Here is a 15,244-nt window from a genome sequence, read left to right as displayed (position 1 = left end):
AACTGCCATGATATCACGGTGCTTGTGTTCAAGTAACCCTTATTTCACCTAATAATTACCCCAAGATGCAAGAGTAGTGACACTGGCAATTGCCAAATATGCCTCAAGATATGCCAAAGAGAAGCTTTAAAGTGCTTCTTGTATGATAAAGTGAAAGTTCTCTACTTAAAAAGAAAAACAAATCACAGGCTGAGGCTGCTAAGTCCTATAGTAAAAATGAATCTTCTATCCCTGAAATTGTGAAGAAGGTAAAGAAATTTGTGCTAGTTTTGCTGTCTCACATCAATCTGCAAAAGTTATGGCCACAGTATGTGGTAAGTGCGTGGTTAAGATGGAAAAGGCATTACGTTCGTAGGTGGAAGACATGAACAGACAACATATTCTGTTGGAGGCAACATTCTATGCCTGGTGACATTCAGCCTGTATGAAGACTTCACAAGGGGTCTCCTGACATAAGTAACACCAAGCCATTTACTACAGGTAAAGGGTAGTCACACAGATTCAGGAATAGGTCTGGCATTTTACAATCTCACATTATCACAAGGGTGAGTATAACACATTAAGCTATTTTGAGAGACCACACATTGCTATAATTGTTCCATTTTATTTTTTGTTATTGTCAGTCTCTTACTGTGCCTAATTTATAAATCAAACTTTATCATAAGTATGTGTGTATAACAAAAAACATAGTATGTACAGGGTACTATCCGCAGTTTCAGGTATGCTGGGGATCTCGGAATGCGTGACCCACAGATGGCATGGGGAAACGCTGTAGATGGCAAAAGGTATTTTGCAGATATAGTTACAATCTCAAATTGGTTGACCGAGGTTAATAAAAAGAAAGATCACCTAGATGAGCCAGATTTAATCAGGTAGGAGCACTTAAAAAGAAAGAGATTTGAAGAGATTTTTCTCCTGCTAGTATTGAAAAAGATGAAAGCCATTGTGAATTCTACATCTGCAAGAAACCTAATACTACTAATAATATGAACGAGCTTGGAAGACAACCCCACAAATCTTGCATACATGGAACCACAGCACCTGCTGACACCTGGATCGCAACCACGTGCAACTAGAGGGGGGGCCGTGGACACCCATCCCCAGCGGGTCAGTGTGGCCCGCCTAGGGAGGAATGTTGTTTTAATCTGCTTAAACTTGATATACAGCAATAAATATATACAGAAAATAAATAGACAGCTTAATATTAAAACACCATGATTTTAAATTCATAATACTATTTAAAATTGAAACAAATTAATGGAAAAGAAAGGATAGCAGAGAAAAATATATTAATATAACACATCAATGGAGGAAAAAGGATTATTAAATAAATTATTCTGAGTAAAATAATTTACTATGTTAAGAAAAGTAAAAATTATTTTATATCTCCTCACAACAAAATAAATTCCAGATGGATTAAGTGACTAAAAGTAAAAATTGAAGCTACATAAAAATTAGGATACACACACACACACACACACACACACACACACACTTTTGTGCTGGTTTAGGATTTCATAAATAGAACAACATTGGAAAATTAACAGGACATCATCAATATATTTTACAGCTCAGAGATTAAAACCACTTCATATCATAAATAATATAAAAATAGCAAAAAATTTAGAATTTCAAGGGTTAATAGTCTTAGTGTACAGCTGACTCATATAAATAAGGAGAACAATACTATACCAATAGGAAAGGGGACACGGGGCAAAAACAGACAATTCATGCATAGGGAAGAAAAGAGAGAAAATAATTACTAGAGGGACTACACCACAAATACAAAGACACAGAATCTCCTAAGAAAACAAAACAGCATATGCAATGGCACAAAAATGTGTGAGACGCCATGAGGTTCTTAAGAAACATCACGTATGAGAAGGGCAGGATATATGGCCATGAGGGTAGACAGGGGTCAGATTATGCCGGTGAAGATGAGATTCACCATCTCAGGTAAGGGCAACAATGAGGAAAGATTTAACAAGGGGGACAAAGAGAGCATTTATAAGATAAAAATATTGTTAGAATACCTTTAACATTTCATTTCAAATTTTTGCGACATAAAGTTTGAATTTATCAATTTTTAAGAGTAAAAGAAAGTATCTCCAAGATTACCACGAAGGTAGATCTTCTATTACGGGGAGACTACAACCTTATCTTAGTCCCTCAAGAATGAACACTTGCAATTGCATTGCCATTAATAGTAATGGATTTCTAACAAGTCAGTTACTTTTGCTCAGGAAGTTGGTTTTTGTCAATGTAGTCCATGGCCACACAAGGAAGAAAAATGACAGACGCTGATGGAGAGCAAACAAGAAACTTTCTTCTAATTATCATCAGGTTATAATTAATGTACTACAATCATCACAAATTTTTTTCACTACTAATTTTGTAATAATAAATAATTTATCATCTAGTTAGAAAGGACCCAAGACATTAAACCATCAGAGTTTAAATCTATTAGTTATGTTGGTAAGAGAGACATAAATAAACATGTGCATCTGGCTACAACACTCTACCACAAAGAAACACACAGAAATGTTCTACATGAGTCTACCTACGGCCGCACCACTCTGAACGCGCCTGATCTCGTCTGACCTCGGAAGCTAAGCAGTGTTGAGCTTGGTTAGTACTTGGATGGGAGAAATGTTCTACATGAAATGAAGATTAAAATTTTATTCTACAGAACTTTGGTAGCAAATAGCTTCATTTAAATTCATAAATAAGGATAACTGAAAAATATACATCTTACTTAAAGATCATATTTTATCTTATTTCTATAATAGGTTTACAAATGAACAGCTCATGTTAAGTGAATCACATGTCTATTTAAAACAGTAGTGATATCTGATTAAATAATGTGAAATTGATGAATGAAACTGATTACTGCTTATAACTTACCTCAGTTACGGGAATAATTCTTCTTTGGGTGGAAGGTAGTAAAATATTCACTAGAAAGCCAGTTGATTATTACAGAGACAGTCTCCCAGTGCCAATCAATGAGACATCACAGAATAACCACTAAAGTCATAGTCTGGGGAATTTCAATTAGCAGTTAAGCTTTCCCAATGCTTGCTCCCACTGGCACAGAACTAGTAAGATATGTTTACACTGCCTTCTGCAAACCAGAAGAGTACCGCAAGTGCAATGTGAACTATAACTATAGACCCATAATACCCTCCTGAATGAGAAATGCTCATTTATTCTTCATCTACTTCTGAAGTTTAACTAACTTTAGAAAAGATCTCAGTAAAACCGCCTAAAATCTCACGGCAAAGTACTTTTGATTTCACCCCTTATCAAAGTTGCACATGAGGACAAAAACACAGTTTTTAGGTGGCCTTCTCACAAGACCTTATGTTACCCACTCCTAAAAATATGTAATTAAAATTATTTTGAAAGTGCCTGCATCCACAGTTTTACACCAACTAAAGTGAAGCTGTAAGTGTACTATTCTTAACTTCATGTCACAGAGATTTCAAAGCAGATATAAGAAAATGGGAATGAGGTAGTTAATTTACTCTCCATTTGCCTCTAAAGAAATTAAACTTGTGCCCGCTGTAGAATAACATAATATGAAATGGAAATTTTGTTGTAATAGGAAAATAAAAGAGGAGTAGAAGCTAGAGATCTGGGGGAAAGGGGAGAACCTGCTGTAAAGGGATAACTGGGGCTTATCGGATGCAACCTTCTGGCAAAGATGTGGACAACTCTCGGGACAGATGTGTAACGATTATATCTTTAGTCAACTGAGATTATATTCCTTGTACCTTAAGAGCAGTACCTTCGAGGATACCAAATCATTCACTGAAAAGTCCCTTCACAGAGCAACTTCTTCAGTTTCTGTCTTTGAAAATTATAGTAGGCAAAAATGTATTCTTAATCAGAGTAATAAGAAAAAAGAAAGAAAGCACACTGCTTCAAATAACTGCATAATAGAAAATAAACTAGTAGTATAAAAAATGAACTTGGGATTTACTTTGGCAAATGTTTAAGTGTTAGGTCACACACATTACCAAAGAGATTGCTGAGCTACGAATCCCAGCTTCACAGAAAACTAAAACTGTCTATATGGAATTTAACCCTTTTCTCAAGGTAGAAGATTAAAGAAAAGGGAGGTATGATATACATTCTATTTTGGTATATAAGTAGTTCTATGTCAAGAAAAATTCAGTGTTTCTTTAGCAATTCTGGTATCACTCTTGTTAATCTAAATTCCTCCACTCCTTAGCCAGAAATGTTTAAAAGAAACTTACACTGGGCTATTGCTCGAAATAATACATATTTCTTTGTAATCAAAACAATTTGCCTTCTTGACTTTTGTGGATACAGAATATATGTACGGTCTTTGTTGAGAGAGACAAAAGTCTACTTATAGAAATCTGGATCGAACCGTATTCTAAACAGCCAATGGTTAATACTGAAGAACCCCAACCACCATCACCACCACCCCCACAAAAAAAGCAACCCAGCCTTCTCTATTTAAGTTTAAATAAGATTTTAGGCATGAAAAACTTGGGGGAAAAGTATAAGCACTATTGTTATACCTTATCTAAAAGACACTTATCCTACTTTTTAAAATCTAAACCATAATGGTAAAGGCAGAAATAAATTAAGAGGGTTCCAAACAATTCCAAACAATCAAAGGTATTACCAAAGTGTACTCAGTGTAATACTTCACACAAAACAAGAAGAAAAGTCTATTAGGCTACATCTATTTTACACAAAATTCTATCAGCATTAATTAGTAAAATAATACACATACAGTTTTAAGTATGTGAAACAGATTATTCTTGTATTACTTATTATTATATTATTTTCCATACAAAGCACTGTAAACCTACTCTTGTCCCACTCTGCACATAGCAGCACAAATCACTGTAACAGATTAAAGGAGAAAGATGAGAATATTCCACTAAAGAGACCCAATAAAAATCAGCATTAACTGAACACCAAATGGGAAAGGAAATTAACTATTAAAAAAAAAAAAAAAAAACAGCCAAGGCTAGCTGCTGAGGGAAGGCAAAAGTTATAGATGCCACTGAGGGGGGAGCAGAAAACCCATTGCAACCCTCTCCAATCCTATACTGACACAACAAAAGCCTTCAACCATTGAGGAAAGGTAGGATACCCACTCTTACCCAAGCTAACACTCTGATCCAAAGCAGAGCTCGGGGAGGGGCAGGAAACTGTATTATACTCAGGAACCCCCCACTGCCACCAAAACAAGGAGCTGTTCGGTTGAGGGGCTGAGAAAAGAATGGCAAACCCACTTGCACCCTGATGTACATACGAGACTAATGTTGTTTGCCTCAGGGAACAGGATAGGTACACTGAGAAAGCACCACCCTGAGGCTCCAGCACACAGGACCTCCTAAAGCTCAAACAGGAGAACTAAGAAACCCCTTGCTTCCACCACAAGACTTATTCCAAGTAAAAAGCAAGAGCAGTCTACTGCTGAGGAGGGATATCCAGAGAAAAACCCCTTTGTGGCTCAGGCTTGTAAAGCCTGCAGAACGCTAAGGGTGGAGCAAAGAGACTGAGAAAATCCCTTCAGCACCACAGGCCTTGTATTAAGACACAAAGAAGCAACAGACCACAACTGGAAGGATTTGAAGCCGTGATACTCTGATGGTAACTATAGCAACCACAAAACCCAAACTGAGATCAAACTACAGATTTAATACTCAACTCCCTACATTAATGGCCTGACAAGAAAAAAAGGGCATAAATATTATTTATCTCAATCTCTGCTGTTCTTTTGCACAAAATGTCCAATATGTAAGCAACAATTACAATACACACAAAAAGGAGAAAAAAACAAATCTATCATCAAGACACAGAACAGTCAATAGAACCAGACCACAGGATGTTGGAAGTATTGAAGAGGCACTGTAAAATAACATACGTAAGTTAAAGGATCTAGTGAGAAGGGTGGATAACATGTAAACACACAGGGAGTTTCAGCAAAGAGATGGAAATTACAAAAAGGAGTGAAATAGAAATGCAATATATGAAAACTGCAGTAACAGAAAGAATTCTTTTGATGGACTTATCAACAGAAGGACACAAAAAGAAAAGTAAGTGAACTTGAGGATAGGACAAGAGGAATTATCCAAACTTTTGAAACACAAATTTAAGAAAAGATTTAAAAGCACAAGACAGACCATCCCAGAACTGTAAAACAACATCAAATGGTCTAACATATGTGAAATCAGAGTCTCAGAATGAAAAAAGAACAATGGAGCAAAATAAAAATAATGAATTATAGATTCAAGAAGTTCAAACAAACTTGTAAAGCTCAGAGAAACTGTATCTTTATATATAATGCAAAAATATGAACATTAAAATGACAACAAACTCCCAACTATCAACAACTGAACCTAAAACAAAAACAAAAACAAAAACAAACTAAGCAAACAACTAGAACATGAACAGAATCACAGAAATGGAGATCACACAGAGGGTTATCAGCAGGGAAGTGGGGGGGATGGGGGAAAACATACAGGGAATAAGTAGCATAAATGGTAGGAAGAAAATAGACGGGGAGGTTAAGACTAGTATAGGAAATGTAGAAGCCAAAGAACTTATATGTACAGCCCATGGACATGAACTAAGGAGGGGAGGGGGGCGCGGGAATTCGGGTGGGAAGGATATGCAGGGTGGAGGGGAATAAAGGGGGGGAAATGGGACAACTGTAATAGCATAATCAATAAAATGTATTTTAAAAATGCAAGATCCTTGTAGAAAATATAGTAAATCTTGCTTTTTTAAATATTATCTGGACAAAGTTATCATTTAGAATGGAAGGGCAGATAAAGTGTTTCTCAGATAAGGTCAAGTTAAAGGAGTTCATCATCACCAAGCCCTTATTATATATATGAAATGTTAAAGGGATTTATTTAAGAAAAAGAAGAGGATCAAAAACTGAACAGTAAAAGGACAACAACCTCACAACTATCAACAACTGAACCTAAAAAACAAAGCTAAAAAGTAATCGAACAACTAGAACAGGAGCAGAGTCACAGAAATGGAAATCACATAGACAGTTATTAGTGGGGAGTGGGAGGGGGAGAGGGGGCGAAAGGTACAGAGAATAAGTAGCATAAATGGTAGGTAGAAAATAGACAGGGGAAGGGTAAGAATAGTGTAGGAAATGTAGAAGCCAAAGAACTTATATATGTATGACCCATGGACATGAACTATAGGGGGGGGAATGTGGGAGGGAGGGGGTGGGCAGGAAGGACTAGAGTGAAGGGGAGGAAATGGGACAACTGTAATAGCATAATCAATAAATGTATCTTAAAAAATAAATAAATAAATAATAAAAAACAAAAAAAATCTACTCTGGAAATCTCAACCTATTATTTGGAGTATTAAGACCTTGTGCTATCCAATATGGTAGCCACAAGCCACATGTGTTTATTTAAGTTAAAAGGAATAAAATTTAAAATTCAATTATTATCTTGCACTAGACAAATTTAAATGCCCAGTTAAAATGTGCAACTGGTGGCCACTCTTTCCAATAGCACTGATACAGACTATTTCCATCACTTCAGAAAGTCTTTTGGATGATGTCTGTTTAGAACATTTATATTTAATGTAATTACTGATATAGTCAAAACTGAATCTGCCACCACGCTACTTGTTTCCTAATGATCCCATTTATTTTGCCCCCTCTTCTCTTGCCTTCTGTTTTTTAATCTCATTCTCTCTGATATGGATTTATTCATGATCCCACTTTGTTTTACATCTTATTAGTTGTTCTAGGGTTTATAGTAAACATCTTTAACATATATTCTATCTCCAGATACTACTACACCAATTCACACGTAATATAAGAACATTGCAACAGCAGTTTTTTCCCTGTTCATATCTACTGTATTAATTATTGTCATACATTGTTATTATACCTGGCCATTTCCATAATCTTTCACATGTAATTTTGAAATTATTGGAAAATGCATCAAACTCTAACAGAGGAATACTATTTAAATACTTGTCTTCACTGACATAAAAGTAAAGATTAAAAAAAAAAACTTACTTTAGAGATACAGAATTCCGGCTCTTCATTACCAAGTAAGAGAAAAGAAATCAATGTCTAAATCACTTATAACTTTTTACATCATACAACCCTATGTTGTTTGGCTCCTCAAGCTTCAACTTCAGCATTTAGGCCAATTATCTGATAAATCTGTTACATCACACTCAAATGGGGTTTTAGTATTTGTTTCACACCCCCCTGACTTTATGCTTGGAGATCACAGAACATTAAGAGTATACAGAACTAAAGAAAAGCATAAGATCTACCAAATAGCAAATATGTAAATTATCCATCATTTTAATACTAATTTGACCTTGGAGCCTCTATGTTCATGTACAAAATACTATGTATTATCTTCAAGACTCTGATTTTGTTTTTAAAGATGCATGTAGATTTTATGTGTTTCACCTATCTTATCTTCGCCACTAGCGTCTTTTTTTAATTAACTGGTTTCATTGTGCCGATTACTTCCTTTTCAATTATACCTTTACACTACATTATTTTGTTAGAAAACCAATTCTGGGTCATCTTTTCATTCGATAATCTTTGTTGCAACACCACAGCAAAATACGATTTGCTCCATCCAACAAAGTCTGTGCCTGTACTCAAGTATACAAATATCCATCCACCCACGTCCCCGAGAAAGACTGTGATCAAATCCATCACTCACAGAAGCCACGATCCTACATTCATTTTTAAAATGAATGCATATGACTTTGAGCCACTGGCAACCCCTACATTATAACTTTTCACAAAATATATTCTGTAGCTAATTTCTCATCAATACAGTTTCACTGTAGACATAACACAGTGAGTGAATCTACTCTTTTTCATGGCAAGGAGCTCAACTCTCATATTTTACTGGCATACTACTGACTAAATTAAGACCCTTTTTCTTTAAAAAAAAAAAAAAAAAGGGGGGGGAGGCCTGAAAATGAACAGCTACTTCAGTATAGCTGCCAAGGACAGCCTTCAAAAGGAACTAATACAATCCAATCTCAAAAAAACCTAATAAAACCGTAAAAAAATAATGTATTAACTTAGTATTAAGCACCATTCTTTTTATAAAAGAGAATAAAATTCCGTAAATTCAAAATCTAATGGTAAAGTGTCAGTTGAAAAAGGTAAAAACAAAGCATTAAACATCGGCTCCTCAATGAGAAGTTCTTCTGGGCACTTACCCAAGTCTTCCTAGCATCTCAAACTCAGGCACTTGTGGTCCACACGTCTCTACTTGCAGTGGGTGGTATTCATATAGAGCTTCTTCAAGCTTTTGAATAGGTGCCAAGGAAATATGTTGGCCCTGTGAAAAAAAGGAAGGACAGTGGTAACAGATGCACAACAATGGGAATGTATGTAATGCTAAGAAACGTATATTTAAAAGTGATTAAAGTTGTAAAGTTTACATTATATATATATTTCACCTCAATTTCTAAAGATGGGTTTTGAATATTCTAATTTATTTATTTACCTTACAGAATAACACACAAGGAAGAGAGAATAGAAGTGAAATATCTGGAAAACTTCATTAAGATTATTTTTACCCTTAACTTTCAAGAAAAAAGCAAACAAAATATAACCAGAGACACTGAAATTAAGAACAATCTAACAATAGCTGGAGGGGAGCAGAGAGGGGACAGTGGGGAGAAGGATTTTCAGGAACTACTATAAAGGACACATGAACAAAACCAAGGGGGAGGGTGGAAGCAGGGGAGGGAGGTAGGTTTGGCTGGGGTGGGGTAGAGGGGTGGGGAGAAAATGCAGACAACTGTAATTGAACAACAATAAAATAATTGAAAAATTGAAAAAATATATAATAATAAAAAATAAAAAATAAAGATGTTAAGTTAAAAACTAAAAAAAAAGTAAATAAACAAACATGAAACTGTCAAGCTAAATCTTATACTATGTCACAGTACTCCAATTGCTGAGAAATGAATCTGACCACAGAGCATTCCATTCATTAAGAAGAGGCCAGCCTACCTTGTCGATAATAGCCATTCTAACAGGTATGCGGTGGAATCTCATTGCAGTTTTGATTTCCATTTCCCTAAAAGCTAGTGAAGTTGCGCATGTTTTCATATGTCTGTTGGCCATTTGTATGTTTTCTTGGGAGAAGTTTCTGTTCAGATACTCTCCCCATTTTTTAATTGGATTATTTGTTTGTTTGGTATTGAGTTGTATGAATCCTTTATGTATTTTGGATATTAATCCCTTGTTGGAGCCATTGTTTGAAAATATGAAATAAATATTATTACTCTTTATGGATGAGAAATAGGAGTTTAGATCAGTCCTTTACAAGGTCACACTATAGTTAATGGCAGGTTGAGAATTAGAAGCCAAGTCAAATTCTAAAGCCCATGTTCTTTTCCCCTAACTTCCTTATTTTATGGATTAAAAATAAACCTAAGACTCCCAAAATGTAAATTTTCCTAAGGTCACACAGAGTCATATTTCCTAATTCCTGCCAGTGTGGGTTCTACTATACCACATTGCCTTTTAATGTCCTATTTTTAGATAATATAGTCATAGTTGCTCAATTTGAAACTCTGATGTTAGCCCTGGCTGGTATGGCTCAGTGGATCCATCAGAGGAGTGCAAACTGAAAGGTCGCTGGTTCAATTCCTGGTCAGGGCACATGCCTTGGTTTCTGGCCAGGTCCCAGTTTGGAGGCATGAGAGGCAACCAATCAATGTTTCTCTCCTCCTCTTTCTTCTTCCCTTCCCCTCTCTCTAAAAATAATAAAACCTTTTTTAAAAATTAAAAAAATAAAAATGAAACTTTGATGTTATAAGTAAATCCTAGATGGTTTAAAACAATTTTTTATAATAATTCAAATAACTTAGATATGGTCAAAACACTGTAGGTGCAAAAAAGAATTTTTTAAATTATGGTATTTAAAGAGAAATAAACATTATGACATTGAGAAGGAAATTATTCAGTGGTAATTCCGTTTACCATGATCATAAATGATGCAAAACCTGGCCTTCTAACATTCAATCTATCCTCCCCCACAAAAAAACTGGTGTGAAATAGATGCCAAGTTTCTTAAGTCCAAAGCTCGGGAAGAATTTAACAGGAAAAGGCAGTCAGATAATTAAGACTTTTTTTAAAAAAATCATCAACTGACCAGATAGATAGATGTCTTAACAAGTACTGCAAGGAAAGGGTTAGGGGTTTTAAGTGACTGCAGTCAAAAGGCTTTCAAAAGTTTCCAGATGCAAACCGTTAACTGAACGTGGTATTTCTATCAAAATGGTAAGTGTGATATTATTCTAAATTACCCCCCAAAAAGGAGGATCCAGATTAAGGAAATTAAACTGTATGTTGCAGTAGTGATGTATCACACCTGAATTAAATATTAGTTGGTACCAAACCATATGGTACATACTTGAAGAACTACAGAAAATCAAGAGAGGAAGAATCAATAAAAGGTGGAAGAATGAGATAGTAAGACCTGTGAGAGACCTGAGAGGGAAGACAAAGAATACAAAAGTAGGGAAATGGAGAAACAACAATTATTACCAGAGCTATAGGCTGTGTCTTGAGACAGTAACAAACAAACATCATCAGAGAATGCGGGTATAAGGAGGCAGGGGTAGGCAGAGAAGAGACTGAATCAGTGCAGCACAGCTTAAATTATAGCCAGAAAATACTCCAGGACTAATTTAAACTCATACGGTAAAAAAAAATCAGGCCCGTAAAACAATGTAAAAAATTCTATCTCCATTAAATTATAGAAATAGTGATAAACAGGAAAGATAAACAAGAAATTGCTCCCTTATGAAAAGCAATTGAGTAAACCATTAAAATATTTACATATTTTCACCCAATAATTACAGTTGGGCAATGTATAATAAAAAGTCAGAAATATAATCAAATCTTCATCATAGGTTAACTTTCTATTGTAAAACACCAAAATGATCATAAATGTTCAGTTATATTGGGAAATTTAAGTAAATATGAGTTCAAATGCAATCATGTGTATGCCATTTAAAATAATGTTCAAAGGGGATTTAATAAAATATTAAACATATAATCAGGATGACCTAAATTATTTTTAAATCTGCATAAGAGCTATAATGAAAAATACCAAAATGTTCATTGTAACAATTATCTAGGTGATCAGATTATGAACTATTTATATTTTTATTTTTATACAGCATTTTCTAAATTGGCCAAAATGGATATATTGTCTATTTATAACTATTAAAAAGATAATAAAAATATTCTCAGAACCATATTGAATACCACTATTGGGAAAAAAATTAGAACAATCATACTACAAAACAACTGATCTGGTCTCTTCAATAAGTCAATGTCATGAAAAACAGCAACTGCTTAAATGACTTTTATTTGCCAGGCTAGCCTCATCATATGTTAAAAAATTAACATATTTGCTAATAAACCCTGTAACTTTCTTAAACTCTCTTTGTATAATTATCTCTTTAATATCTGTCTCCCCGTGAGATGGTAAGGCCCTATATTCACTGCCATAATTTACTCCACAGTGCCTGGAACCAAAGATCTGTTCAGTGTTTTACTGAATGAAGGAATAATATGAAACAGCAGGAGAACAGCCATCTGCTATAGAGGTACGAACACTAAGAAAACTGTAAGATTAGAGTCAGGTTTCCAAATTCTATAAATTAAAATAATGCTCTTACTGGAGTTTGTGGCTCTGGGGAGAAAACTGAGGGGATAGCTGTGGGACCCCTGTGCTGAGTCCCTCTCCCACACCACAGACACAATCCTTCTTGGGTGAAGCACTACCTTTCTTAGAGCATCAGCCTGGGGAATGAAACAGCCCCACCCCACCCCCACTCCCTGTTCCTGCACCATGCATAGCACACGCCATGCTGAAAAGTCAGCTGCCTGTGCCAGGGTGTAGCGGTCTGGCAGACTCAGGGGGTGTCAATGACTGAGTGTGTGGCATTTCCCCCACTATCCCGTGAACCTGACTGGTACCCCCCCCCTCACAAGAGATCCTCTAGCCCCACCATCCAGGATCCAAGTGGCCCTACCCTCTCAACTCCTCGTGGCCCTGCACTGCTGAGGTCTGGGGAAAATCCAGGACAGACTGAGTTGTGTGCCTCTGGGGTCCACTCCTCCCACATTCCCCCAAGCTCCACTGGCACCTCCTTCTTACAGGAGACCCGTTAGGCCCACCCTGCCCACTCCAGTGGCCCTGCCCTATTGAGCTCAGACTCCGGGCGGAATCTTGGACAGACTGAGCTGGGAATCATAGCAGATCTATCTAATACATGGAAATGAACACAAAGGGGCAGCCAAAATGAGGAGACAAACATCTCCCACATGAAAGACAGGAGAAATCTCCAGAAAAAGAGCTAAATGAAATGGAGGCAAGCAATTTACCACACACAGAGTTCAAAAGGATGGTTATAAGGATGTTCAAGAAACTTAATGAGAACTTCAACAAAGAGACAACAAAATAAGACATAGCAACCATAAAAAAGAACCAGTCAGAAATGAAGAATACAATATCTGAAATAAATAATGCACTAGAAAGACTAAACAGTAGGTTAAATGAAGCAGAGGGCTGAATCAGAGATTTGGAAGACAAGGTAGCAGAAAACAACCAATCAGAGCAGCAAAAACAAAAAAGAATTTTAAAAAATGAGGACAGTTTAAGGGACATTTGGGACAACATAAAGACATAATAATACCCACATCATAAGCACACCAACAGGAGAAGAGAGAGAGCAAGGGATCAAGAACCTATGTGAAGAAATAATGGCTGAAAACTTCCCTACCTACATGAACAAAAATGACACACAAGTCCAGGACGAAACCAAAAAGGTCCACACAAAGATACATTGTAATTAAAATGCCAAAGGTTAAAGAAAAAGAGAGCTTTTCTCTTTGAAAGCTTTTAAAAAGCAGAAAAAGAAAGACACTTAGTTACTTAAGAGAGCTCTCTCATAAGACTGACAGCTGATTTCTTAACAGAAACACTTAGGCCAGAAGGGATTCATAAGAAATATTCAAAGTGATAAAAAGCAAAGAACTACAACAAAGACTCAACAAGGCTATCATTTAAAATTGAAGAAGAAATAAAGAGCTTCCCAGACAAGAAAAAGCTAACGGATTTCATTACAACCAAACCAGTGTTTCAAGTAATGTTAAAGAGTGAAGAAAAAGGAAGAACCAAGATGGCGGCGTAGGTAGACACACTGCGCCTCTTCGCACAGCCAGAACTGACAGAAAATCGAACGGCAAGGGGGTCCAACACCAAGGAAATACAAAATAGACATTCATCCAGACCGGTAGGAGGGGCGGAGACGGGCACCGGGGTGGAGAGAACTCGCGTGGCCCTGGCGGGACTGAGACTGACGGAGTGTGGGACGAACGGGGCAGGCAGTCCGAGCACTAGCAGACCCTGCAACCCTACATTTGTGCAGATAAACCGAGAGGGCCGGACTCAGAGTGGCGGAGAGCAGGGCAGGAAGAACAGTGGGTAGCACCCCGTGGCCCCACATTCGCACAGATAAACCGGGGTAAACGGCGGGGAGCGAAGCAGACTGTGCAACCCAGGGCTCCAGCTCCGGGAAATAAAGCCTCAAACCTCTGATTGAAAACGCCCGTGGGGGTTGGGGCAGCAGCAGGAGAGACTCCCAGCCTCACAGGAGAGGTTGTTGGAGAGACCCACAGGGGCCTAGAGTGTGCACAAGCCTACCCACTCGGGAACCAGCACCAGAGGGGCCCAGTTTGATTGTGGGTATCGGAGTGAAAGACTGAAATCCGGAGGAGAGTGAGGCGGGCGCCATTGCTCCCTCTCGGCCCCTCCCCCACATACAGCGTCACAGCACAGTGACCAGCGTTACCCCGCCCAGGTGAACACCTAAGGCTCCGCCCCTTAAAGTAACAGAAGCGCCAAGACCAAAAAAAAAAAAAAAAAAGGCCCAAATGACAGAACACTTCAAAGCTCCAGAAAAAATACAACTAAGCGACGAAGAGATAGCCAACCTATCGGATGCACAGTTCAAAGCACTGGTTATCAATATGCTCACAGAATTGGTTGAATCTGTTCGAAAAGTAGATGAAAAAATGAAGCCTATGCAAATAGAAACAAAGGAAAATGTACAGGGAACCAATAGTCATGCAAAGGAAACTGGGACTCAAATCAACGGTGTGGACCAGAAGGAAGAAACAAACATCCAACCAGAAAAGAATGAA

At 37.1% G+C, this 15,244-nt stretch overlaps 1 protein-coding gene across 3 annotated transcripts in view; it reads right to left on the bottom strand.

The window, feature by feature from the left end:
- Positions 1-15,244, bottom strand: part of MNAT1 (MNAT1 component of CDK activating kinase) — a 168,035-nt gene that overhangs the window by 56,282 nt on the left and 96,509 nt on the right. For 2 of the 3 annotated variants that reach the window (XM_045201450.2, XM_024567623.3), the window contains exon 7: positions 9,229-9,350. The exons of the other annotated variant lie outside the window; for it this stretch is intronic. In XM_045201450.2, the coding sequence (XP_045057385.1) occupies positions 9,229-9,350 (122 nt within the window). The remainder of the gene's footprint in view (positions 1-9,228; positions 9,351-15,244) is intronic. 3 annotated transcript variants of the gene reach the window in all.

The sequence above is a fragment of the Desmodus rotundus genome, chromosome 7, assembly GCF_022682495.2.
Source record: "Desmodus rotundus isolate HL8 chromosome 7, HLdesRot8A.1, whole genome shotgun sequence".
In the NCBI taxonomy this organism is placed as follows: domain Eukaryota; kingdom Metazoa; phylum Chordata; class Mammalia; order Chiroptera; family Phyllostomidae; genus Desmodus; species Desmodus rotundus.
Note: the sequence above shows the minus strand (reverse complement) of the source record. Positions and strands in the feature narration are given on the sequence as shown.